The sequence below is a fragment of the Lissotriton vulgaris genome, chromosome 6 (assembly GCF_964263255.1).
Source record: "Lissotriton vulgaris chromosome 6, aLisVul1.2, whole genome shotgun sequence".
Lineage (NCBI taxonomy): Eukaryota > Metazoa > Chordata > Amphibia > Caudata > Salamandridae > Lissotriton > Lissotriton vulgaris.
In genome coordinates, this window is record NC_141694.1 from 1,285,367,261 (window position 1) to 1,285,393,584 (window position 26,324).

The window sequence follows — 26,324 nt, forward strand, 5'->3', positions numbered from 1 at the left end:
AACAGATGGAAATTTAGTTTGATGTCATTATGTGTTAAACAGTATAACTTATACCTCTAAGTAACGATTTCCTAGCACCCCCCCTGATACGACAAATATAACCATCTGAAGGAAACAGTTAGTTATAGATTCCTTACCTTAGAATTACTCCCAGGTGTCAGACTGGATCCGGAAAGTTTTACGTCAGCAGTACCCCTGTGCTTCGGAAGGTGGCGTCTGTCGACTCTGCATCCGTCGTTGGCGTCTTAGTTACCGGGATGCTGTCGCGGAAGCTATGTAGACGCCGCCCTCGTGCGCTGACGTCAGTTCTTTCTTTTTCCACGCCAGCAAGTGCAGATCCGGAGAGAGCGGTACCCCCAGTCACTTTTTGACTGGCCTTTTTGCGACTTTTGTCAACTTCTTTTTTGAGCCGAACTCCTGGTGCATGAGGGATGCTCGGTTTCAAGGCCTGCGGTTCCTGTACTCGCCTGATGTCGGTGGCGGATCCACACCGCATGTGCCTCTACAGTCTTGAGCAGAATCCAAGAAGCTGGATCAGCTTGGGAAGAAGTTTTCTCTTCTTCCAGCTTAGGGCTGCAGTCGGTGAACACTGCATTCCTCTTAGGCCGTTATTCCCACTCCGGGCGAGATACGGTGGCGCAGGTGCTGCGTCAGTGTCTGGAAGACGCCCAGGCCATACTCTCTCGTGCTGTTGCTATGGGGAGAGACGCAGCAAAGTTTGCCATCCGCTGTGAACTGGACACTGCCGACTCACTGGGTAGGACCATTTTCACGTCGGTGGCGCTTTGCCTTCACACCTGGTTGAATACAACTGGCTTTTCTGGGGATATCCAGAACACCTTGATGGACATGCCTTTTGATGGCCATTGTCTGTTGGGTGACAAAGCAGACATTGCTCTAGCGTACTTAAAGGACTCTCGGGCTACGGCCAAGTCCTTAGGCCTCTCCACCATGCACCCTGCACGGTCTGCCTTTTGCCCCTTTTGTGGCCACGGAAGGGGTACCCCAACATGTTCCTTTCAGAGCCAAAGGCCAGCGCAAGCTGTTCAACCTCAGCGCGGCCGGTGACGTGGGAACCACCGACGTGGTTCTGGGGGCCAGCGGGAGGACCAGTCCGCCCCGTCTGCAGCAGCCTCAAAGCCCTCCTAGTCTGACCTTTCAGGCCCATCAAACGCCAGAGGGCGGCTGGAGCTGCCATCACCTACTCCACTGGTGCACCATCCCATCGGACTGGGTTTCGCAGATAGTCCGAAGGGGCTACTCCCTTCCCTTTATGACCATCTCTCCAGCCATGCCACCCCAGTACCATCACTTCGGGGGATCGCCTGGCTCTTCTACAGCAGGAGGTTACGGCTCTCTTGGCCAAGGGAGCCATCAAGCGCATTCCTGCCCCAGAAGAAGGTTTTGGTTGCTATTCCCACTACTTTCTGGTGCCCAAGAAGGAAAAGGGCCTGCATCCTATCTTGGATCTCAGGGACGTCAAGTTCAAGATGTTGACCCTGCCTCAGGTCTGGTCTGCCCTCAATCCTGGAGACTGGATGGTAGCGTTGGACTTGCAGGACGCTTATTTTCACATCCCCGTCCTACTGGCCCTCCGGCATTGCCTGCGCTTCACGGTAGGCCACGGCCACTTTCAGTTTACCGTGCTCCCCTTTGGCCTTACCAGTGCCCCTCAGGTGTTCACAATAGTGATGGCGGTGGTCGCAGCTGATCTGCGCAGATCAGTGGTGCTAGTCTTTCCCTATCTTGACGACTAATTGTTGAAGGCGGGCCACACCCCAGGCAGTCGTCTCCCAACACCAGACTACGGCTGACGTCCTGCATTCGCTGTGGTTCTCAATCAACTTGCCGAAGTCACACCTGACCCCCTCTCAGAAGCTCCACTTCATCGGAGCAGTTCTGGACACGACGCAGTTTTGTTATTTTATTCCCATGATATTCAGGCTATGATTCGATCTTTCAGCCTCTATCCCGGGTTTCGGTCAGGATGACCCTGAGGCTGCTGTGCCTCATGGCCTCCTGCATTCCTGCTGGTCGATCATGCCAGGTGGCATACGCAGGCTCTGTATTGGGACCTGAAGTTCCAGTGGGCGCAGCATCAGGGTAATCTGTCAGATTGCGTCCAGATCTCGGAGGGCACTGCACGACAATTGCAGTGGTTGCTCACAAACCAGGATTGGGTCAATGGCAGATCCCTCTCCCTTCCCCAACCAGAACACACAGTGGTGACGGATGCATCCCTTCTGGGATGGGACGGTCACATGGGAGAGGCGAAGATCAGAGGTCTCTGGCAGAGTCCGAGCTCCACATTAACCTTCTGGAGCTTCAGGCAATCCATCTTGCTCTAAAAGCATTCCTTCCCTCTGTCCGGGGAAGAGTAGTGCAGGTGTTAACAGGCAACGCCACCGCCATATGGTACTGCAACAAACAAGGCGGTGTGGAGTCATGGACACTATGTCTGGTGGCCCTCCGTCTCTGGACATTGCTGGAACATCAGCGTATATCCCTGATGGTTAAACGCCTGGCAGGCTCACTGAACGCCAGGGCGGACAAACTCAGCCGCAGGAGCACGATGGATCATGAATAGCTTCTTCACTCGCAGGCGGTGCAAGGTTTCTTTCAACAGTGGGGAAAGCCGTGGTTAGATCTATTCGCCACTAAAGAGAATGCACAATGTTAGCAATATTGCGAGTTGGAATTGGAGTTTGGGTCTTCTATCCGCCTTTCAGCCTATACAACTTCTGCCCAGAGTGGTGAAGATCAAGCGCGACCGGGCCCAAGTAATTTTTGTGGCTCTGGATTGGGCATGAAGAGTCTGGTATTCTGAGTTGCTCAATATGGCCATCGATCCCCCGATCCGACTGCCTCTTAGGGAGGATCTTCCGTCGCAGCAGCAGGGGACGGTCCTCCACCCGAACCTATCCAGCCTCCACCACCTTGCGTGGAGATTGAGCGGTGGCAGTTGACGTAATTTGACTTTGTTCCTGAAGTCTGTGATGTAAGTTTGGCAGCCAGGCGTCCCTCCACTAAGACAGAATACACGTGCAGTTGGAATAAATTTGTGGCATGGTGCACAGCAAAGGCTGTTGATCACCTTTCTGCCCCTCTTTCTGAGGTTCTCTTGTTCCTCCTGTGTTTGGCCCAGCAGGGCTCTGCTCTGGGCACTCTTAAGGGCTACCTCTCTGCCATTTCAGCCTTCCTCAGGCTTCCTGATCAGCCTTCTCTTTTCAAGTCCCCTGTTGTGAATATATTTCTCAAAGGCATTACTTATCTTTTTCCTCCTGTTCCCTTCGCAATGCTGCAGTGGAACTTGAACTTGGCTCTTACTTATCTGTTGTGCGCTCCCTTTGAGCTGCTACATAACTGTCCTCACAGGCTCCTCACTCTGAAAACTGCTTTTCTGGTGGCCATCACCTCTGCGCACAGGGTGAGTGAGCTACCAGCTATGCCTTCCAAGCCTCCTTTTCTGGCTGTTTATTCAGACAAGGTCATCCCCAGAACTCAACCTTCCTTTCTTCCGAAGGTGGACACTTCTTTTCATATTGGCCAAGCGTCACGTTGCCCACATTCTTTCCGCTTCCACATCCTTCAAAAGAGGAAGAGAGGCTCCACGGTCTGGATCCAAAACGTGCGCTTTCCTTTTATTTGGATCTCACCAAACCATTCCGGGTCTTTGTTGGTTACGTGGGTTCTGAGAAAGGTTGGACCATGCAAAAACGGACCATCTCCAGGTTTGTTGTTCTGTTCATCAAGGCCTGCTATTCTTTGGCAAAGAAAGAACCTCCAGTGGGTCTGCGCACCCATTCCACCAGGACGACGGCAGCTACTACTGCTTTGGAACTGGGAGTCCCCCTAAATGACATCTGTGAGGCAGCTACGTGGGCATCACTGCACACGCTCACCAAGCACCACTGCCTGGACAGCCAAGTCCGGAAAGACGGCGTTGGCCGGTCTGTTCTTCCGGACTTTTTGGTGTGAACTTAGTTCGCAGACCCACCTCGGGGGTTGGTATTGCTGGGGTATCTATTCTACGGTAAGGAATCTATTACTGTTTCTTTCAGAGGAACAGGTTACTTACCTTCAGTAACAATATGTCTGTAAGAAACATAGGTTAGCTAAAGATTCCTTATCGCCCTCCCCATTCTGCAAACTGACTTCTAGGGTTATGGATTTCCTTTCAGGGCCCTAGTTTTGCGCACCAGTGGTCAGTGTATTGTATGTCTCTGCGCTTCTGGGGAGGAAAGTCATGTACAGAACTGATATCAGAGTGCGAGGGCGGCGTCTATGTAGTTTCTGCAACGTCATCCCTGCGACTACTACGCCAACAACAGACGCAGAGTCGACCAACACCACCTTTTGACGCGCAGGGGTACTGCTGGAGAAAAACTTTCCCCGTCCAGTCTGACGCCTGGGGGTCATTCTAAGGTAAGGAATCTATAACTAACCCATGTTTCTTACAGAAAATTTGTTACCGAAGGTAAGTAATTTGTTCAATTAGAGTGTTTGAGTCTGCTAAAGATAGAAAGGCTGAATAAGTAATGTTGTCCTTAATAGCATAGCAAATGAGATGTACTGTTGTGTTTTTAGTTTTAGAATTACTTTAAGTAGTTTTGAATCTCTACATACATGTTTTTATTTATTTGTTCTTGGGAACAATGCAACTACCCAAACGTTGAAATTTACCAGCAGTCATCAGGAAAGCTTTCCAATTTATCACTTTTTCCACTCTTTTCTGTTTTCTTTTACGAAGGATCTGCTTCCGTGTCATCAATCAGTTTTAGCAAAAGCACAGATGAAACTCATGTACCTCCGCCAGTTCCTCCAAGGAGGAGACCAGAGTCTGCCCCAACAGAGTCTTCTCCATCAAAGGTAGAGAAATTAATATATAGGAGAATTAGCTGTGAGGTTTCTTATTTACTTAAATTTGATGAAAACTTGAATTTTTAATTCTAGTTTTGGTTTGATCTATGTAACTAAAATCAAATAATTGTTTATCTGAAACAGATTAACTTAAGACTTTCTTTAAACTTGTATGAAATGTCTGCTTCATGTTTTGTTATTTAATGTTATTGTAGATGTGGCTATGTGAAGTGTATTGGGCACCAAATGCAGCAAAAGGGTGATTCATTGCACTTATCTGGAAAAGGGAGTAATGTATCCAAGTTAGAACAAGTGCATCTTTAACGCAGTGTGAAAGTTAAGATTGATTCCTTTGCGTATTTAGATAATGTAACATTTCAAAGTATAGTGCCCTCTAAGTAGTAATGCAACCACTGTCCCAAAGTTGAGAGAATCTGCAAACTGTGACATGGCTATTCTGTTGGATGTTATGTTATGTTATGAATTAATTTGTTGAGCGCACTAACACCATTAGGTTCCTTGGCGCTGTTTGGAGAGAGCAGAGAGAGACAGAGCTAACATAACAATAAATAAGAATTTAATTGTAGGCTTCAGTGAAGAGGTGAGTTTTGAGGGAGGATCTGAAACTGGAATAGGGGGAGGATAGCCTGAGCGGGAGAGGTAAAGAATTCCAAAAGGACGGGGCTAGGAAGGAGAACCTAAGGCCACCGTGTTTCTTCCGCTTGAATCTGGGAACAGATAAAAGGGCCATATGGGAGGACCGGAGGGTGCGGGGGGGGACGTAGGGATGAAGCAGAGAAGAAATGAAAACGGGGCCCTGACCAGAGAGGGATTTGAAGATGATACAACCCAGCTTGAATTTGCAACGAGCAGAGACCGGGAGCCAGTGGAGATCCTTTAAAAGCGGTTGGACATGTTGATCTCTCGGCTGATGATAAATCAGACGGGCGGCCTGATTTTGAATCAGCTGGAGTCTCCTAAGTTGGTAAACAGGGATGCCTACATATAATACGTTCGCGTAGTCAAGCCTAGACATGACTAACGCAAGTAAGGCTAAAGTGAGGGCATCGGTGGTAAGTAGGCGAGAGATCTTGCGTATCTTCCTGAGCTGAAAATGACTAGAGGAGACTACGGCACTAATCTGGGGTGTCATCGATAGATCGTTGCTGATGACAACACCCAGACTTTTTGCTGAATTGACAGGACAAGGCGGGGTACCCAGGCTGGCCGGCCAGAAGGAGGGATGCCAAGGATTGGAGGGTCCCCCGACAAGCACCAGCTCGGTCTTGTCGGGGTTGAGTTTCAGGTGGTTTGCGCCCATCCAATCACTGATGAAACAAAGGGTATTTTGAAAGGTAGAGATGGATTCGGACCCGGAGTCAATGGTGAAGACCAATTGAATGTCATCCGCATAGTTAAATGCGGAGACATTGAAACGGTGAAGGGAACGGATTAACGGGGCCAAATATAAATTAAAAAGAAGAGGGGAAAGGGAAGAGCCCTGAGGGACACCACAGGTCAGCTCGACTTGAGAGGCGGAGAACTGAGACAGCCTGACGGCCTGGTGGCGGTGGGTCAGGAAAGAGCGCACCCAGTCCAGGGCAGTGCCCTGGATGCCAGCCTCTCTGACACGGTCGACCAGGATGTCATGGTCGACCGTGTCAAAGGCGGCTGACAGATCCAAAAGGACCAGGGCCTGACAGATGTTAGTGTCGGCGCCCCTGCGAAGTTCGTCCATCACAGAGAGGATGACTGCTTCTGTGGAATGTGCTGGTCTAAATCCAGCCTGCTGGGGGTCCAAAACACAGGAGTCTTCCACAAAAGAGGTAAGGGTTTGGGTAACGTGAGACTCCAAAACCTTACTGAGGAAGGGGAGGAGAGAAATTGGGCGATAGTTGCTCATGTTGGACTGGTCAGCCGTGGGTTTTTTCAAGATAGCGAATACTTCTGCCCGTTTAAAAGATCCTGGGACCACCCCCGTAGTCAAGGAGTTATTTAGAAGAGCTAAAGGGGGGTCCGGGCATGAAGTGAAGGCTTCTCGTAGGGCCGACGGGGGGCAACAATCGCTAGGAGATCCGGAGGAGACTTTAAACAGAAGGGAAAGGAATTTGTCTTCAGAAATGAGTGGGAGCTGGGTGAGGGTGTCGGTGCGATGGGAAAGGAAAGGAATGGGAGGAGGGGAAACTGAAGAGACGTGGACAGAAATGCTGGTTTTAATTTTGACAATTTTGTCCACAAAGAATTGATTCAGAGAATCACACAATAGCTGGGAAGGGAGAGGAGCGATGGTGACTCTCGCCGGATTTGATAATTCCTCAACAATAGAAAAGATGTCTTTGGACTTGTTGTTGGAATTCAAGATCTTATTGGAGAAATAACAAGATTTAGCCCTGGCTATGGCAGACTTGTATTCTCTCAGCTGAGAGGAGAAGACCGCTTTAGTCTGTGAAGAATAGTCTCGACGCCAGCGTCTTTCGGCCTGACGAAGACTAAGTTTCAGTGCCTTAAGTTCCTCGGTGAACCACCTATGTGCGTCATGATTTCGCCGCGTTTTAACAGGTTTTAAAGGTGCCACCGAGTCAGCGGCGGAGACCAGCCAGTGGACAAGATTGTCGGACTGAGAGTCAATAGAGATAAAGGGATGCTTCTACCTGCAGATTCCTCACATGTAGAACAACCCCAGGGGTCAGACTGGAGGCAGAAACATCAAGACAAGGCCGCCTATAGAGGGCGCTGGACTCAGTTGGTGCCAGAAATGACATTAGGCGTTGCCAACAAATCTCAAAGCCCTGTCCTGGCGTTTCAATGTCGGTTCTCTTTATTTCACACCTTTGACGCAGATTCGAGCTTACACTCTCTTAGAAATTCTTCTCAGATTCTTTTTTTCTTATTGCAATACCATGTCCCTTCTTAGAAAATCTGGTTTTAAGCCGTGTAGAGAATGTGAGAGACAGAAGTCCATCACAGACCCCAGTGCCATCTGCTTATGGTGTCTAGAGTCTGACCATGTCTCAAAGCCTTCCACCTCCTGTCTCTCCATGAACCCGAAGGTCATAAAGGAACAGGAGGCCAACCTCTGCAGAGTCCCGAAAAAGGATGAGCACCGACATCAGATGCGCTCTCAATGCCGTTCCCATTCCCCATCCGCTTATTCGGGTCTACAAGAGGAAGCATAGGAGGAAGGAGAAGAACCGCTCTAGAGGAAAGTCCCTTCGTCGTGCTCAGTCTCTCACAAACCTCTTGTCCTCAGAACTGGAACTTATCATGCAGCCTTACTCCTATGTACCTGGCTCTGAACAGGTCTCCATTCCATGAACCTTATGCACCTCCACCTCACATGCATTGAGCATCAGTTTTTCCAGAGTTTTTGACCCTGGGATCGGGCACAGCTGCATTCTTGCACACAATATTCTCCATCTTGAAGAAAACGTCAATGCCTTCCGGCGTTCTTTGGGAACCAGCGTACTCAACACAAGTGCCTTTCTTTCCAACCGACTCCTTTCATCTCTGCACTATTGGAAACAGGTACGTCTCTTCTTTGCTTTGATCCGCTGCTAGGTTTCTCTGTGCTACGTCCGCCATCAACCTTTGCTCCAGCTTCAGACGTGACACCAAAACCAGACCCCAAGCCCGAGCTTCGCTCTCACAGAGAGGCCTAGCAAATAACAGATCACCTACACAAAATGTTCGGAATGGATGTGGATTCTATAGGCTACATTCCTTGTGCTAGTCAGGACCAGGGAACATTTGAGTTTTAAGGCCTCTCATTGTTTCATCGGTTGGATACCTCCTCTTGGCTGGCTATGGAATTTACTACAGGTCGGCCAATGATGGAGGTTGTTCAACTACCCCCTACTGAAACACAAATAAATGTCCTTGCTGAGGTTCTCCTGCCTGCTATGACCTCTTCTTCCTTTCAGTTAGCACATCATTGCGGTTTGCGAGAAGCTGTCCTCTACACCCCCTGTTATCACTCTGCTCCTGGTGATCCAGCCTTCCTCTCCACACATCCATCACCTGGAACTTAGTCATCCAGGCTTCTTGTGCAAGAGCCATTCCTACATTCTCCTCTGACCAAGAATGCCTAGAGGCCTGGGGTAAAACAACCTTTTAGATAGGGAGTATTGCCCTCTAAACTCTATTGATGCCAACTGCCTTTTTTTCACCAGTTAAAACTGTACAGTGTGGGACATTGCTTAGATGATTCTACCACGTGCCCTTGCCAACATGAAGGCTCATTTTCAAGAGGTCATCACTGATGGTCAGAACACTTCTGTGCACATCATAAAATCTGGATTGGACACGGCAGACTCCATGGCCCAAGCCATGGGTACATCTGTCACAGTGCAACCTTATGCTTGGCTCAGGGCATCCAACTTTTCTGCTGATGTCCAGGCCAATCTAATGAATCTCCCATTTGACTAGGTACATCCAATAGCTGATTTAAGCAAGGCAAAGATATAGCATTTTGAAATTTTCAAGCCCAGAGCCCAGTCCTTGGGCCTTCATTTCAGGCCTCCGAATAAAGTCTAGCTACCTTTTCATCGCTGTTGGACTTGGCCCTCTCTGCATGATCATCCCCATTTTTGTTTGCCTTAATTCTCCTGCTTTCTGAACCTGTTTTTGTTGGCTTTTAGGACTCAGCCACTTTACCACTGCTATGTAGTGCTAAATTGCATTTGCGCTCTCCTTTAAACTTGGTGAAATTGGCTTACAATCAATAGACTCATTTAATTTCCTTTTAAGTCTCTAGTAAAGCGGAACTACATGTACCCAGTGACCTGCAGCACTAATTGTGCCGGCCACTTCAGTAGCCTTTTGAGCAGGTCTCAGGCCTGCCATCGCAGTCTGTGTGTGTAGTTTTAAACTGCCATTTCGGGGGGGCGTGGCCAAGATGGCAGCTTAGCTGGTCGCAAGTCCCGTGAGCTCCCCGACCCGTCACCTCCCGGGGCCGGTTTTAAGCACAGTAAGGCGGTAAGGTGAGACCAGAGGAAAGGTGAGGAGTGGCGGGGGCACTAGCAGAAGGGAGGAGACCCCAGATACAGCGAACGGCGCCATTTTGTGGGGACGGAACGGGTTCGGTGGAGAGCCCGGGTGGACCCTGAGCCTACGACAGACTCCGGTGGTCAGGTGTCATCGCTAGGGGCCCTGCGGACATTTGACAGGCCTCCACCAAGTCCAGACAGCGCAAGCACCTGAAGGGCCATAGACACACCAGCGCAGGGACGACAGGAGAAGCAGAAGTAGGGGTTATGGAGGCGCATCAGGACAAGTGGTCGGCAAGACTCGAGGGGGTCCACCAGAGGTGGCTTCCCCGCCGGGGTCCAGCTAGGGGACCCGAGCAGAGCTGCCCACGGGGCTCACAGACCTCGCCGCGTGACAGAAGACGGACGCGCAACCAGGTCCCAGATAGTAGAAAAGTGGAAGGAGTTGCAGCGGGGTTCCCTGGGCCAGAGAAGTGACACAACCCCCCGGATCACAGGGAAGGGACTGAGATTGACGACGGCGCCAGTTCCTGAGACTGACCCGGGCAGACTAGGGCTGAAATTCAGGTCGAACCCAAGAAGCTGGTGAGCACAAAATTGGTTGGTGAGACGCAGAGACTCAGAGGTGAAACGCAGAGATGTAGAGCCCCGAACAGTGTGGAGCAAGCAGCGGAGCTGCGGCGCTGGGAGCGGGTGTACTTTGCCGGTGCCTTCGGCCGCCAGCCGCCATGGGATTGGAGGCGGAGATTTGCCGTGATTTGCCGCAACTCACCACAGATTCGCGGGCACCGCACTGCCGTGGCTCCGCGAGACTCTATGTAAAAGCGGGAGCAGGTGCAGTCAGGAGCAGCCTGCTGCCTGCAGCCAGGAGTTAGAGAGAGAGAGGCGGAAAGAAACCACAGACACAGGTGAGAGCAGGCAGCAAGCAGTGGCAGTGAAGGAGGCTGGTGGAAGGCGGCAGAAACTGCATAGCCGCACTAGTGAGCCCCTCTGCCTCGCTTTGCCTTGCCCCTGCCCCTGGGTCTGCCTTAGCCAGAACTTCGCCTAAACCACCAAATTGCATATAGCCACACCCAGCACCTAGCTCCGTGAATGACTTTTGAAACTTTTGAAACTCTTGATACTTATGCCTAAAATTGCTTAGAAACATACAAAAGTCTGCATAAGAGCTGCTACTCCCGGTTGTATTTCTCCCCTGGCACAGGCGGTGTAGGTGGGAGTAGTGCACGCCAAGGAGCAGCAAGCGAGCGCGACTACCATTATCGGTAGTCGCAAAGTAAGAGCCGGGGGTAGTTTGCAGAGACGACCTGTCTAGGACAGGTGCAACCAGCGACCCTCCGTGAGCTCCGCTCGCGTGGGCGAGCAGAATAATATTAGAAACGGCCCAGTGCTGGAAAAATACTGGACCAAAAAGGATTCAAAAGGAAAAGAAAAATAAAATCGCCCTGGACAAACTCCTCGATTGTTTCTTGCCTTAAGAGAGTCCTCAAGCGCCTCCTTCCGAGCTGACGACTAACCGGAAAGAAGCGCTCAGACTTAGCTGACTTGAGGCACCCGCAACAAAGCTTTGAGTAACTGTCACTGTCTGACGTAAAAGCAGCGCGGCACCGACCAAACCCCTACCAAAACATGAGGTCCGGCAAAGTAAGAAAGGCTCCAAGCGAAAAATCAACTGTATTAAAGGGCACGGCAAAACGGAGAAGACAATACATGTTCAAATAAAGGCAAACACCTTGAAAAACCCTTTAATCTCACCAATCGCCTCTCTTTGAAAAATCGGCATCAAATAAAAACTCTTTACAGAATTTACGATTCCAGTTTTAGACAGACCCGGGGTCAGCACTGTTTTCATCAACAGCCAAAGTTGCGGGGATATCAACACCCTTGGACCCAGTGAAAGATCTTGAAGCAAACAACCAGTTGGTAGAGGAAGCATGCAAACCAATGCCAGGGAATCTAATTGCACAATCTAGCGTAAATAGCTTCTTCCCTAAAGAGTAAGATCATCTATCCGATCTTGTGCTCAAAAAAAACTTGATCAAGACAAAAACCAGCACACTCACATCCGCAATAGTACACTCTGCCTTTGTTGAGGATACTGTCATATCCACTCAAAAAAAGCCTCAAGAAAATCAAACAAGTCAAGCTCCCAGACTAAGTCTGGAATTAATGAATAAAACTCAAAAAAACCACATTCAACTACTTCACTCAAGCGTTGATGAGCTTTCGCAACTATGGCTAAATTCTAGCCATTTAGGTGATAATAGCAAAGAGAAAGATCAATTGGCTGAAACAGCTTTTGCCCAAGAGAAGAGTCAAGAGGAGGCAAATGCAGAAGCTGAAAAGCTTAGTGAAGGTGAGGTTCTACACTCATCAGAGTGGAGTGACAACATAACTTTATGAAATACACCCTCCAGCAGAAAACGCGAGGCCTATTCAATCTACAACAAATGAAGCGGATATTAACTCATGTAAGGATGAAAGGCCTCTGAATTTTGTAGCCCCCTTCTGCAAGCACTACAAACATCTACGGCGACTTTAAATAATGCAATCTGATAAATTGGACATCCAAATTGACCTAATGAACATAATTGCATCTTACATAGCGGGGATAAATACAAAATTAGATAATCTCAATAATCTAATTAAAAGAGCCCAAGTAAATACTCCTGATCTCCAACCATCTTGCCCTTGAGGCCCAATTCTTGAAAAATTAAGCACCTTACCAACAGTCCTACAGCAGATACCTACCCTAAATAAACACTTTGTTAACCCTGATAGAGACTCAGAACGTCCGGGCTCCGCCAAAATTGCGCACCAACATACAAATGACAACAAGCCCCTTGCAGAACAAACCAATGAGGAAGAAACCACTAAGCCCTGGGACGCTATAATTACTGATGAAACCGGCAAAAAATCCACGCCCGAGGCAATCATTTTTGAACCAATAATACAAATATTATCTAAGAGACAAAGGAAAAAAGAACGTAAGGCTAAGAACAAAAAAAGTGAAGCAGACTCACAGCCAGGCATTGAAATGTATCCAATTTTCTCAAATCTACACACAAGGAAAACAAAAGAGGACTGTACCAAGGGAACTAGACCGGATGCAACAGCAGGAGCTAATATGCCCTCTACCGCAAACTTGTCGCCAAAAAAGGATCTTAAGGGTCCCTGCCCACTAGGAAGCCAGACAAGCTTTACACTGACGCCAACAACCAAGCAAAATGCCTCACTAAAAGTGATCAACCTGCCTGTTACAGGTGCAGAACAAAATTCCAAGATAACTACGTCAAGGGATAATACTAGTGTTATCGATCCAGAGGACATCTTGCAGTTCAAAGACGTTTGGAATGGCATAACACCTCAAGATCTGGCGCCAGTACAGGAAATCAACAATGCGGCTATGCACTACCAACCCTCCAACATAATATCAAAACAAATACCACAGAACGCGCAAATTGGTGCACATCTCGAGGGTATAGGGTATAAAAGGGGCTCCAGACTGCGCAACTAGCCAATTACAAATGGTCCATCATAAAGAAGCAGAAAAAACGGGTTTGGTAGCTATTGATCCAAAAATAGCACAACGATCAGGAACACAAGCATTGAACACAATTTACCGCCACACCATCACAATCCAACATCAGAAACGCAGCGTAATCTTACTCAGGCCAAATTAAGCTTCTGCATATTGAACAAGGAAACTACGCAATTAAACCAGAAGGCGGAAGTAAAGCCAAGGTCAGACTTTACAAAGCCAGAGAATGTCTCTCTTTAAATCATCTTGACTCCGGAGTACAAGACACAAGACAGACATGATATACTTATCAGGAGCAATATATTGAAACTTATGACGGAAATCAAGGAATTGAGTGACATTAAATCTACCGATCTAGAACGGGTTCAGTTCCTAAGCGGATCAAGCGACACAATAAATGAACAAACTCTGACCATCTGGAAATCCGCCGCTATAGTGCAATTAATACTAGTGAAATCAGATATATTTCAAACATGGGGCATCCAATTTTCACAGCCCATTAATCCAGGATATCCGCTCCCGCTAAAGAAAATTAGCAGCCCGCAAATTTCTAGGAAACTGGCTGAATTTGCTCCCAAAAAATCAGTCTACTCTATTTTATACAACGCCAAAGGCAGAAGTGACGCAGCTACCACACAGGAAGGTCTTAATGTTGATAGCGAGGAGGACTCGTTCATATTAAGCGATACCTGGAAATGGCTCACCAGCATACTAAACAATAAACGGAAGAACTGACCGAACGGAGCTGCGAGAAACATAGCAGCAAACAACGATATACACATACTATCATGGAATATCGCCGGTGCGAAAGGACTGTTGAAGGATGGACTAGCTTTTTATGAATGGGATAACTGCGATATAATCGTCCTATAAGAAACATGGCTGCAGGAAGACATAGCACTGGTTGGATTCATTCATTATACAGTAGCCGCAGAAAAATGTAAATCCTACGGTCGAGCAACTGGAGGCCTCTCAGTTTATTTGTCTACTGCTTTAAAAATCAATTCGGAACAACTTAAATCCCCAGATCCAAGCATTCAGCTAATTAAATTATCAGGACAAAATTCAAACGATAAAAAACAGATAATCCTGATTAATTATTACATTCATCCTAATCTACAAGCAATCAAGATATAAAATGCTTTGCTATGCAAGGTAATAATGAGTCTTCGAAGCACTGAGCCATCATGGAACATTATACTAACCGGAGATTTCAATTCCAACCTGATATATACTCCAGAGGAAGACGAAATACTAGCTGCAGAGAACATGCATTGGTGCGTTCCTCAGCAGACACAAGGCGCAACAAGAAGCCGGAAGGACCTCATAGGCATAAACTTGGTAACGGACCTGGATTACCTGGGCATGCCCGTCCTGAATGGAAGGACTGAAGAAGATAGACCACCGAAAAAAACTTATTACGGCACACACGCCCAATCAACACTGGATTTCACTATCGTTAGTCTATCATTTATCCCTCAACTGATCACCTTCTATATTGAATATACACCGATGAGCGATCACGCGATGCAACACCTTAAATTAAACCTCTGCATGGAAAGACTTCAACCTTTGTATTCACTAGGGGGCCAACTAGGCACAATTAATCAAAAACAAATAAATTGGTCTAACTCCAATAAAGAGGAGTGGCTGTCAATAATAGAGGTCACGCTGAACGAGTTAGGACGCACTACAACAAACGAGATAGAAGCTTGGTCTTGCTTTCTAGAGAAATTAAAGTCAAAAATGAAATCATCCTACAAAAGGGTTAAGAGTCAACTCAAAAAAGAAACTGCGATGGAGCTGCAAGACTTAAGAAGAGACTTACGCAGAAGTCAAAAGAAGTTGCAGCAAGTTGCAGCTGAACGACAAAGATCGGCGTCACTTGGATAATTTTCTTGCACAAAGAAATGTATTTTTAAAAAAGGGTTTGGGTGCATAAAAAACGGATGATTGAAGACTTTTGGATCAATCTGCTGGCCAGCTCTAAACTCCGTAACTCAAGTAAATTCTGGAAGACCATAAACCAACTAACAAGGCCGCTAAATGTCCTGACATCGAACATTCAGGAATCTGAATGGGTAACTTTCCTGTCGTCAAAATTCAAAGAAAATCGAGTAAAGGCACTTGGGCAGCAAATTATTTCAGCTAATCTTATTAAAACCAGCAGCGAAGAAGAATGCTGTAGTCCGTTACCAACAACTGACCTAAGGTATACTTCACACCCTGCTGTACCATGTGTCACCTACTCTGCAGAGGAGATAATAAATATACTCAGAAAGGGCAAAAGTAACGGGGCACCAGGACCGAACGGTATCCCGCAAGCCACCTTTAAATATGCACCAGAATTCTGGGGCCCACCTCTTGAAAAACTCTTCGCAGATGTGCAAACTTGTAATCTTATCCCTGAAAGTTGGCAAGGCTCTATCATCACGCCCATATATAAAGGAGGAGATAGATCTAACCCCCTTAACTATCGATTAATAACATTACAAGACGACGAAGCCAAATATTTTGCATCTCTCCTTCTAAAAGATCTGGCAAACTGGTCAGAAGAGAAAGCAATGATCCCAATTAACCAAACTGAATTCAGAGCAGGAATCGGAACAACCTTGAACATTTTATCCATAACTATGATTGCAGAAAAATGCCACCCCACTAAGCAGGAGCTGAACCTGTGTTTTATTGACTTGCAGGCGGCATTTGATAGTGTCGATCGGAATCTTCTATGGGCAAAGTTGAGAGCATGTATCATACCAGAGAGCATATTAAGGGGCCTGCTGTTATTCTACTCTGACACCTGGACACAAATCAAACTAGGGGACGGTTCTCTATTATCAAGAAAAGTCTATACAACAACCGGCTTAAAACAGGGATGCGTCCTGGCTCCACATTTATTCAATTAATTTATTTCAGATCTCTCAGGTTAACTAAACAACTGCAACTCTCACTCGCCGAAACTTGGCAACTTACACATCTGGCATACGCCGATGACATTGTACTCATGAGCCTAACTAAAGTTGGTTTGTCCAAATTACTAACAGAACTATCAGAATTCCTGTCCGCGAATAACCTTGCTCTCAACCTGTCCAAAACAAAAACAATGTTAATCGCCAATCGGCACATCTTAATATCATGCTGGAAGGAAATCACCTGAAAAGGGTATCAAGTTATAAATATCTAGGATTCTAGATCGACGACAGAAGTACCTTAAAAGCTCAGAAAAACTATGACGCAAAGAGCTGGAGCTCTAATATTTGCACTTAGCACTCTGTCAAAAAAACTGGAGGGCCCCTCGTTTAAACCACTACTGACAGTGATTGCCAGCAAAGTACTTCCAACCTTAGCATATGCTAGTGTAGCTATGCTGGGTAAGGACGCTATCATTCTAAACAACCTGGTTACAAAAATTTATAAAAAGGCTTCCGCCTTCCTAGCTCAGCCTCACCAGCTCAGATGCGCCTAGAATTTGGCCTCATGAATGAAACACTAGGAAGACTCTACACAAGCATCAAGGTATGGTACCGAATTAAGATGAATGCTACTGATAATAATCTGAATAGATTTTTATGGCAGGAACTGGAATTACAAAAAACCTCAAAAGCTAACAAATACTTGACTTGCGCTCTGGAGCAAAGGTGCACTGCTAATTTGTGGGACAAAAACTTGCCATTCATCTCTTTTAAACAGGCATTAAATAAGGCGGCCAAATTTCATTCGTTGATTACTGACAAAGCCATTTTTTCAGATCCCTCCCATTCTTGGACTGTGATCAACTGTTACAAAAAACTTACCCCGGCTGCCTACTTAGACACAACCTATTCCGTCTTTATAAAAAAAAAGCTGATGGCTCTGAGATTTGGTAAATACCCAAACTTGGCTGATGAACCTGCCTGGAAATACTAAGATACAGTTGTCTGTCGCCTCTGTGGCACCACAAAAGAAGACATAATTCATATCATATGTCATTGCAAGAACCTGAGCCGGGAGGCCGCGCTCTTTTTAAAGAACATTTTTCGGGTCAAGAGACTACGCACCTGTAGGACTGCTGTTATTGGTGGTTTGGTCTCAACAGCACCTATAATTAACTGCAAATTGATAACGTTCTTGATAGCCTTTGAAAAACGCTTGAAAGCAACTGGTCATGTTTAGATATAATGAGGCCTCTTATTATTAACTTTTCTCTTTTATACTGCTAGCTGATAACGTTTTGGATGGCCTTAGAACAATACTTGAAAGCAACTGGTCACCCTTAGATTTAATAAGACCATCATTTTATTTCAAATCTCTGTTTTAAACTGTATTTTGATGAATTTTACTTTCTTTTTTAATATTGGATACTTATTGTAAAGGATTTGTTATGGTTTTAACTATTACTGGTGAGCACAAAATGGGCAGCCTAAGGAAGAAGGGGGACCGTACCCTCACCAAGATGCTCACTAAGGGCTCACCAAAAAACCACAAAGGGACGCCCTCACTTGGGGTCACGAAACCACACACGGACACCACAGGGGACGAAGTGCCCATTACCAAGTCCTTCCTGGAGTCCTTGTTTAGCTCCCTTCTGAAGATTTCCGGTCGCTGAAACAAGAAGTGGCCGGGGAGGTCAGGGAGATAAGGCGTGAAGTGGACGGCCTAGGAGAGCGCGTGGTCGCGATTGAGGAAGCAGATCAGGCCAGGAACGACGAGATTGAACAGCTGCAGCAAGAGGTCATACGTCTGAAGGACCAGCAACTGGACCTGCAGGCACACGAAGAGGACTTGGAAAACCGGTCCCGTCGGAACAACATCCGGGTCCTGGGGGTCCCTCTCAAGGAGGAGGGGCGGACATCACCGGCTACCTACAGGCCCTGTTTTAGAGACATCTTGGAAGAATCAACAGACTTTGAGATCAGAATAGACAGGGCTCACAGAGTGGGGCTTCTGAGATGCTCACCTAACCCCCCCCCCCCCCAGAAATCCCGGCCTTCCTGCCCAACTTTCCGCTCCAAGAATGGATCCTCAGAGAAGCTCGGCGGAAGCAGCCCCTCCGATTCCGGGGCCATCCTGTATCCCTCTATTAGGACCTCTCCTCCGTTACCCTACAAAAGCGGAAAGCATTCAAGGTAGTCACGAACTTCCTGTGCATGAAGGAGATTCCCTACTCCTGGGGCCATTCATTCCGCCTGATATTTAAATGGAACAGAGCTCTGCAGCAGCTGAGATCGCTCAAAGACACCTATGCACTGCTGGACATAGAACTGACGGAGGACTCAACACCACTGAGGCTATCCCAGGGCCGGTCCCAGGGAGGATGGCAGAGGGTCGGCCGAAGACTCTCCCCAGTGGTGCTCACGAAACCAGAGGTCCACGTCATCACACAAGAAAGGGCCACAGCCATCCGGGAGGTCGCCAGAGAAACATCATCCTACGAATGAGTGATTAAAGTGGGGGGACGACGCAGCACGAAAGCATTTTAAACCCGGGAATGTGGGCGGAGGGCCACGGATGTCGCCACAGGAGACTGCTTCACTAAGTACTACTACCACAGTCCTGTGCCTATTTGGGAGGATTGGGACACTGTTTGTTTACCAAAGACCAGAACTGAGGGTTAAACGGCCTGGGACTATGGACTGATTGCGGGAGTTCTTTGTTGGGGGTAGGGAGGGCCTGGGGGAGGGAGGGAAGGGGAGAGGGAAAGGGCTGGAGGAGAGGTGGGGGGGGGTGTCCAGTGCTCATTCCTAGACTACAGCTCCCAGATTCTATGCCCGTGCAGGACGGTGGGTTCCCTCCTCGTCATGCAACCACTCACACTTATGATGTGCCCAGCCGGGCCTCAGACACTAGCGTGACAGGATCCCACGCAGACTATGCCTCCCACCACCCTTAAATGTGAGGGGTCTTAACAATTCAGTCAAGCGAAGACCGATTTTGTCCTGCCTAGAAAACACGCAAGCGGACATATGCTTATTACTAGAGACTCACTTACTGGCGCGAGATTGCCATCTGCTGTGCTCTCGCAAATTTCCAACACAGCGGAAGTAGCGATTTTGGTGGCACGACACTTTAAAGGGGAGGTATTACATAACAGTCCAGAACTTAGAGGGAGGCTGCTGGCATACCGCTTCACCTTGGGGAGTCTCATGTTCACGGCGGGGTCGCTTTACGCCCCCAATGAGGGCCAAGAACAGTTCCTGCATTCAGCCATCACCGAAGTCCCGGCCACGCCAGATAGACACATTATCCTAGGGGGCGATCTGAACCTAGTCTTTGATAACCTCTTAGATAGGTCATGCCAACGCACTCACCAGGTGGGGGCGCTATCCACTAGCAGCATTGACCGACTGAGGGACCTAGACCTTCACAACCTCTGGCGCAGACACAACCCTCAAGACACCGAATACTCCTACTATTCTAATGCACACAAAACTTATGCCAGATTAGATCACCTTTTAGCCTCAGGCCCGTTATGCACATTAATGACCTCAACAGAAATAGGAGTAATTTCTCTCTCAGACCATGCACCAGTCACCGTCACGCTCACTCTGCCACCTACATCTTAACCCCCTAGAGTATGGCGCCTTAGAGATAAGTTATTACATAGAAGGGACGTACTGAAACACATTCAAGACCAATCAAAGACTACCTTTTCCACAATGCCAATTCTGGCACATCCCTTGCGAAACAATGGGCAGCTCTGAAGGCGGTCCTTCACGGGGAATTTATAGCCCTTTCATCCGCTGAAAACAAGGACAGACAGCGTAAACACGACGAACTCTCGCAACGCGTCCACGAACTGAAACAAATGCACCAGTGGACAGGAGCCCCACGAATCTGGAAACAGCTCAAGGCCATGCGACACCAGTTGTCAGCCTTAGACATGGACGAAGCAAATTTGCGGCATTGAGGTTGCGGCATGCCTACTATAACGGAGGCAACAGGTGTGGCCGTCTGTTGGCCAACAGGCTACGAGTGGCACACCAACAACAAAAAGTTATAGAGATTACTCGATCCGACGGAATCTGTGTCTCGGAGGACGCCGACATTGCGGACGCCTTCCGTGACTTTTGTACCACCCTCTACACGGGAGACCCGCCGAATGGCTTAGAGGCTACTGCCTTTCTGGATACTTTCTCGCTTCCCTCTTTATCCGCACCCCAAGCAGAGCACCTCGATCAGGAAATTTGCGTAGAGGAAGTCATTGCCGCTATCTCTAGGCTCAAACTGGGGAAGGCACCGGGGCCGGATGGCTTTCCAGCCATCTTCTATAAGAAATTCTGCACCACGCTCGCTCCAATCCTCACCCGTCTGTTTAACACGTTTGCTGAACCCGGCGCGATACCGCCTGACCTTCTAAGGGCCTCAATACGGTCATTCACAAATCAGGGTAAGACAGGACAAGATGTGGGGCCTACCGGCCAATATCATTGTTAAACGTAGATCTCAAACTATACACAGGGATCTAGCAGCCCAATTAGCCCCCCCCCCACCTGACCTCATAGACCCGGACCAGGCAGGCTTTATCCCTGAGCGCCCAGACTGTAGGTAACACTAAACGCATCACTCACCTGATAGAAAAAGCTTCCCGAGTGCAGGGAGAGAGGATGATGCTAGCAGTTGACGCCGAAAAGGCATTTGACCAGGTCCATTGGCCCCATTTAGAATTGGTTATGGCCAAAGTGGGGATTGAAGAGAAATTTTGTAACTTCATCTTTAACTTTTACAGATCCCCCACAGCAGTAGTCCCGGTGAATGGATATAGCTCAGCCAGTTTTATCATTGAGAGGGGCACGAGGCAAGGATGCCCACTCTCACCCCTCTTATTAGCCCTATACATGGAGCCTCTAGCCCAGAGAATACGTCAAAACCAGGCGGCTACAGGGATACTTTTCGGTGGCTTCACACATACCATCAGTCTCTATGCAGACGACTCACTGATCTCTGTAGAAAACCCACGAACAGCCCTACCAGCCTGTGTGGCGGAACTAGATGCATTCGCCAAGGCGGCCAGGTTCAAAATGAACACGGACAAGTCGCTGTCCTTAGACTTATCGCTATCTTCAACTACAAGAACTTATTTACAGGGACTCTTTCCCATTCAGTGGACATCGGTCACGGTTCCATATCTGGGGATCCAACTGGCCCCCTCACTTACCGCCATGGCAGAGGCTAATTACACGTCACTCCGTGAGATCAGGGAGGAAATAGGTCACTGGCGGCACTTCCCGCTCTCCTGGTTAGGCAGGATTGCAGCGGTCAAGATGATCATCTTACCCCAAATCCTCTATCTTTTCCGGGCCCTACCCTTGCGACCCCATGTCGGATCGATACGGCAAACACAATCTGAACCTGCCCAATTTATCTGGCAGGGCCGGAAACCTAGGATGCGGAGGGCCTTGGGCACACTAGCCCCGGAATTTGGGAGCCTGGGGATACCGGACTTGCACAAATACTATCAGGCGGCGCAATGCGCTACCTGGTTCAATGGAGTAAATGGGAGTCGGAGAAACACTGGCTCTTCCAAGACCAAGCCGTGGCAGGCCGCCCATTACAGGAAATCCCATTCCTCCGTAAGGCCCACAGACCTGCCAACCTATATGCCTCGTACATCACACGAGTCCCATTGAAGGTGTGGGACGACACTAATATTACCCATGGCCTTACGACCCTCCCATCCCCGCTTACCCCGCTGGTAGATAACCCAGACTTTACCCCGGGCACTGGGAAGACTGACTTTCACACACTGGAGCCCTGCGGGTTGTCGCTTCTTATATCACATTTATAGCCCAGGGGGAGTGATCCCCTTCACACATACCTTAAAGTCAGACACTGGGCGCTCCAACCACAAGTCAGGACAGACGCAGACAGACAATTCCTACCGTATGAACGATGGCTCCTATCCCGCACCTCAAACTCTAAACTCATATCTGACCTTTATAAGATATTGCAGACATCACAGACACATATCTATAGCCCCGGCAGGGAACGATGGGAAAGAGAACTGGGCAGGGTTCTTAGCCATAAAGAATGGGAGAAGATATTCTACAGAGCACGTCACTCTGCATACCACATTGGCTCACAGAGACACTCGCGAAAATACAACTTATTGGTATTACACGCGAGAACGTTTGCACAAAATGGATCATAGTAAGGAGATATCCTGTTGGCGGGGCTGTGGCCAAGTTGGCAACCTGGTGCACCTGTTGTGGGAATGTGCCCATATCCAATCCTACTAGACACAGGTGCTAGACGATGTGGACAAACACTTCCAAACAGAGCTCCCACATTTCCCAGCTTATGTATTATTAGGGCTTCCTAACCCATTAACGTACCCCTTACGCTGCCGCAGGGGACGCCAAATAGCCATTGCACTGGGTTTTGCGGTGCAAAACATCCTCGCACACTGCCGCACTGCCAAAATCCCCTCCATTACAGGTTGGCTGCACAGGCTGTGGCATGTATTGAGCATGGAAAAACTATTGGTCACTATGGCGGGGGAAGGAGAACAATATGAGGAGCTTTGCCAACCATTTCAATCACTCTTAATCACCGAATTCAGAGAAATCACTTGTCCCAGGTACCTTAGGCTGTTGATGCTCATGGAACTAAACGAGGCTGATCCTTAAAGCAGAAGTTGATGGGGAGACACATTGGACGGAAGTAGCGGAGGAAACTGGGGTGGTTATGAGCACTGGACGGGGGGTAAGGGGAGGGAGGGAGGGATGGGGGAAGGGATGAAGCGGGAAGTTCTTCACTTTGTTGTTATAACCTATCTAAGCATTACAGGGGCTAGGGGTTCTATCAGGCTGTATTTTGGAGACCGCACCATAATTACACTACGCCCCATTCGCTTTTATGTCACTTTACCAACATATGACTAGAAGGTGATAGTTGTGTTTTATGTTTTTCTCTCTGTACGGCTTTCAATAAAAAGAGTTAAACCATAAACTGCCATTTAGAACTGGCAAAATAAAACTTTTGCCAGACTCTAACCTTCCTTTTGTAGTATGGCCTGAGGTCTGCTTTGCGTGCATGTTATGTTAGCATCGCTTATTAGAAGTTTAAACGCCATTTTACCTTTTGCTGCTTTTGCACACGACACTGCATAGTTGTTTTTGTAAGTTAGCCTTCACGAAGGTCTACACATGAGAAAAGGGTTTTTTTCGACATCTCTATACTTACATCGTGCACAGTGAGTGCTAACGCCGTCAAGGTTATCAAAACATGTTAGTTGTTTTTCGACATGTTCGGGTAACGTTTTCTAGACACAACATTTTGGCAGCTGTGAGGCAAGTAAGATTCTGGCGTCCTTATTATCACACACTAGCCATGATTTCAGACACTTGGAAGATTTCCGTTTCCAGGGATGCAGAGAGCCTATGCTGATCCCGATGTAATTTACTCTTACTGAGCGGAAAGGTAATGAGGTCCCCCACACACTCCTAAGAAACCTTCTATAGTTGATAATACATAGTTCATATGTAGGGAGGGTGTTAAAACTAGGCGCTATAGGACCTGTTTTCACCATCATTGTAATATGATTTCTCCTTTTGTATTTTATGGAATTGTAACCATGCTGACCATATTATTTTTAATCATATGTTTGCAAAGATACTGCACATGAGATCACGTCGTTAAAATAAATATTTTAACCTTACCATGTCTCTTATTTACTCCTGTTGTGGACTGGTATGAGAGTATAATAAGAGTATTCTCACTTCCCACCATTCCTGAGATGGTCCTAAGTCGCATGTTCTATGTTGTCTCTAATCATTGGTTACTTTGCTATAGGACAAAGAGCTAATGTGACACTGATGCTAGCTGGTTGGGGTTTTTCTAGGTACTGAAGTGAGTTTCTGGTACACCACAATTCACTGATGTCCTAGGTCTCTGTGCACAGTTCTGAGTATGAGCAGGATACTTGCAACACTTTCTAATACATATTTCGCCCGTAGGGCCCTAAACAGCCCATGGAGCATGGTGCACCATATTTAAAAAGTGGGATATGTACTTTTACTTGTTCTAGTAGTGAAAACTCTAACATTTTGTTTTTCAGAACTGTAGGGTCTGCTTCGCCCATAGGATACCATTGAGTTACCTTAGTGATGACTTTCAATTTGTAGCAGTTAATGTCGAGTTTGGTTTCTTAAAAATAGCTATTTAAAAAAAGTTGTCTTTTAAGCCACAATTCGCAAAAAGCCACTTTTAGGGAGTTGGCATTTTCTTGCTCCAACCATTTGGTGCCTACAGCCTGGGTCACATATCTAGATGTAGCTCGCAGTTGGTCTTTGTGTATTTCTCCCATACAGAAAAAGGGGAAATAGGTGTTGGTAGGATGGGACATCTCTGACTTGATAAGGGGTAGACCTGTCACCTGCACATTAGAAATACTGTGCCTCCGCATACTCACAAAGGGTTTCACACTAGTCTTTTGTGCCCCCGGGCAAAGGTAAGGCCGGGCAGAGACACAGGAAATTCCAGACGCCTTTGTATAGGGAGGACTCTAGAAGCTTCTCCCACTTCAAAGTGGACTCCATGTATAGTGCCTCCTCAGATTCAACTCTTCAGCACACTTCTGGATCTCTAGAAGATTCACAAGGACTGCCCTGCCTCTCTGCTGCAAGAAGGGCTGCCCTGCTACTCAGCTGCCCTGAAGTCTCGCTAAACTGCTACTTGAGTGAAGACGACTGGACCTGCATATTGAACCCCGGACCACCGTAGTGACTCCAACGGGCTAGTTGGCTGGTCTCTGATCAGAGCTTCAGGGACAGAAAAGGCTCTAACCATTTAGACCCCTGCACCCGGACTCCGGCTGCTGTAGGTCCTGAACCCCTGAATGGTGCCTCTCCAGCCCGGGTTCCTTGGAAGTGAGTCTAAATGTGCTCTGCCAACCCATCTGTGGTCTCTACCAGGACTGCCGCAGATCTTCGCGGTGCCTTATCGGAATTGACGTAGTCCCGAAGCAAGCCTGCTCTGCAGCCCTCGCAGCTCATCAGACCCGCTGTTGCGTGACACACCATGCTGCGCTGACCTTGCAACTCATCAGAACCGACACCGTGAAGCCTTAATTCAAGTCTGCACCACAGCCCTCACAGCTCATCAGAACCCCTGCTGCACATCGCATCCTTGACTCGTACCTCACAGCTCCTCACAAGAACCGACACAGCCTCAATGCAAATCACCATCACAGCCCTTGTAGTGCATCGGAACCGCAGCTGTGGAACGCTGACCTCCCAGCACTCCTCTGGACCGCAACTGAGCTCCACAATTCTCTGCAACCAGGATTTAAGATACATTTCCCAGAAGGACTGACATGATCCTTCTTTCCGACCCGCTCTCCCTCACGGTCTGCTTGAACTTGTGACTTTATCCCGGTATGGCATTACCAGGTAACCACATTTGCTGCTTTGTGCTTTTAAGAACTTATTTTATCTAAACCTTTAAAAATGCATACCTTTGGCTCTACTGATTGGATTTTTGTCTTTTGGTAATAAATTATTTAATTTTGCTATATTTTCCTCCATCAATGTGGGATTTTTCTTGTGTTGTGTTTTCATTTGATTACTGTTTGTGTGCTGCATAAATACTTTACGTTATATGAACTGAGTCCACCTCGGGGCTCTATGTGTCAAGCTGGAATCCTCTTGTGTAAATCAGAGGAAACCCACAATCGATGTATTATTTAGCAGCCTGATGGTAAGTTCTCATTTGTGTTGCATAAAACCGACGAGACTGAAGTAGTCTTTGTTGCTGTTGTGTATTTTCCTCCAATCCAAATGAATGTGTAACTCATTAAAACGTGCATACAACTCAGGGCATAAACATTAAAATATATATACAAAAGACACCATATATGCTGCTTGGCTTCTTAAGTCAAGTTTTTCAAATATACATGTGCATATAACATAGCACAATGTCGATTAAAAATAGTCAAGGTGTGTGCAAAACATGTATCAAAC

At 47.6% G+C, this 26,324-nt stretch overlaps 1 protein-coding gene across 1 annotated transcript in view; it reads left to right on the forward strand.

Annotated features, from left to right (window-relative positions):
• The window catches only part of SOS1 (SOS Ras/Rac guanine nucleotide exchange factor 1), an 897,181-nt gene that overhangs the window by 859,625 nt on the left and 11,232 nt on the right, over nt 1–26,324 (forward strand). Inside the window, exon 21 of the mRNA XM_086927418.1 lies at nt 4,751–4,869. Within this exon, the coding sequence (XP_086783544.1) occupies nt 4,751–4,869 (119 nt within the window). The remainder of the gene's footprint in view (nt 1–4,750; nt 4,870–26,324) is intronic.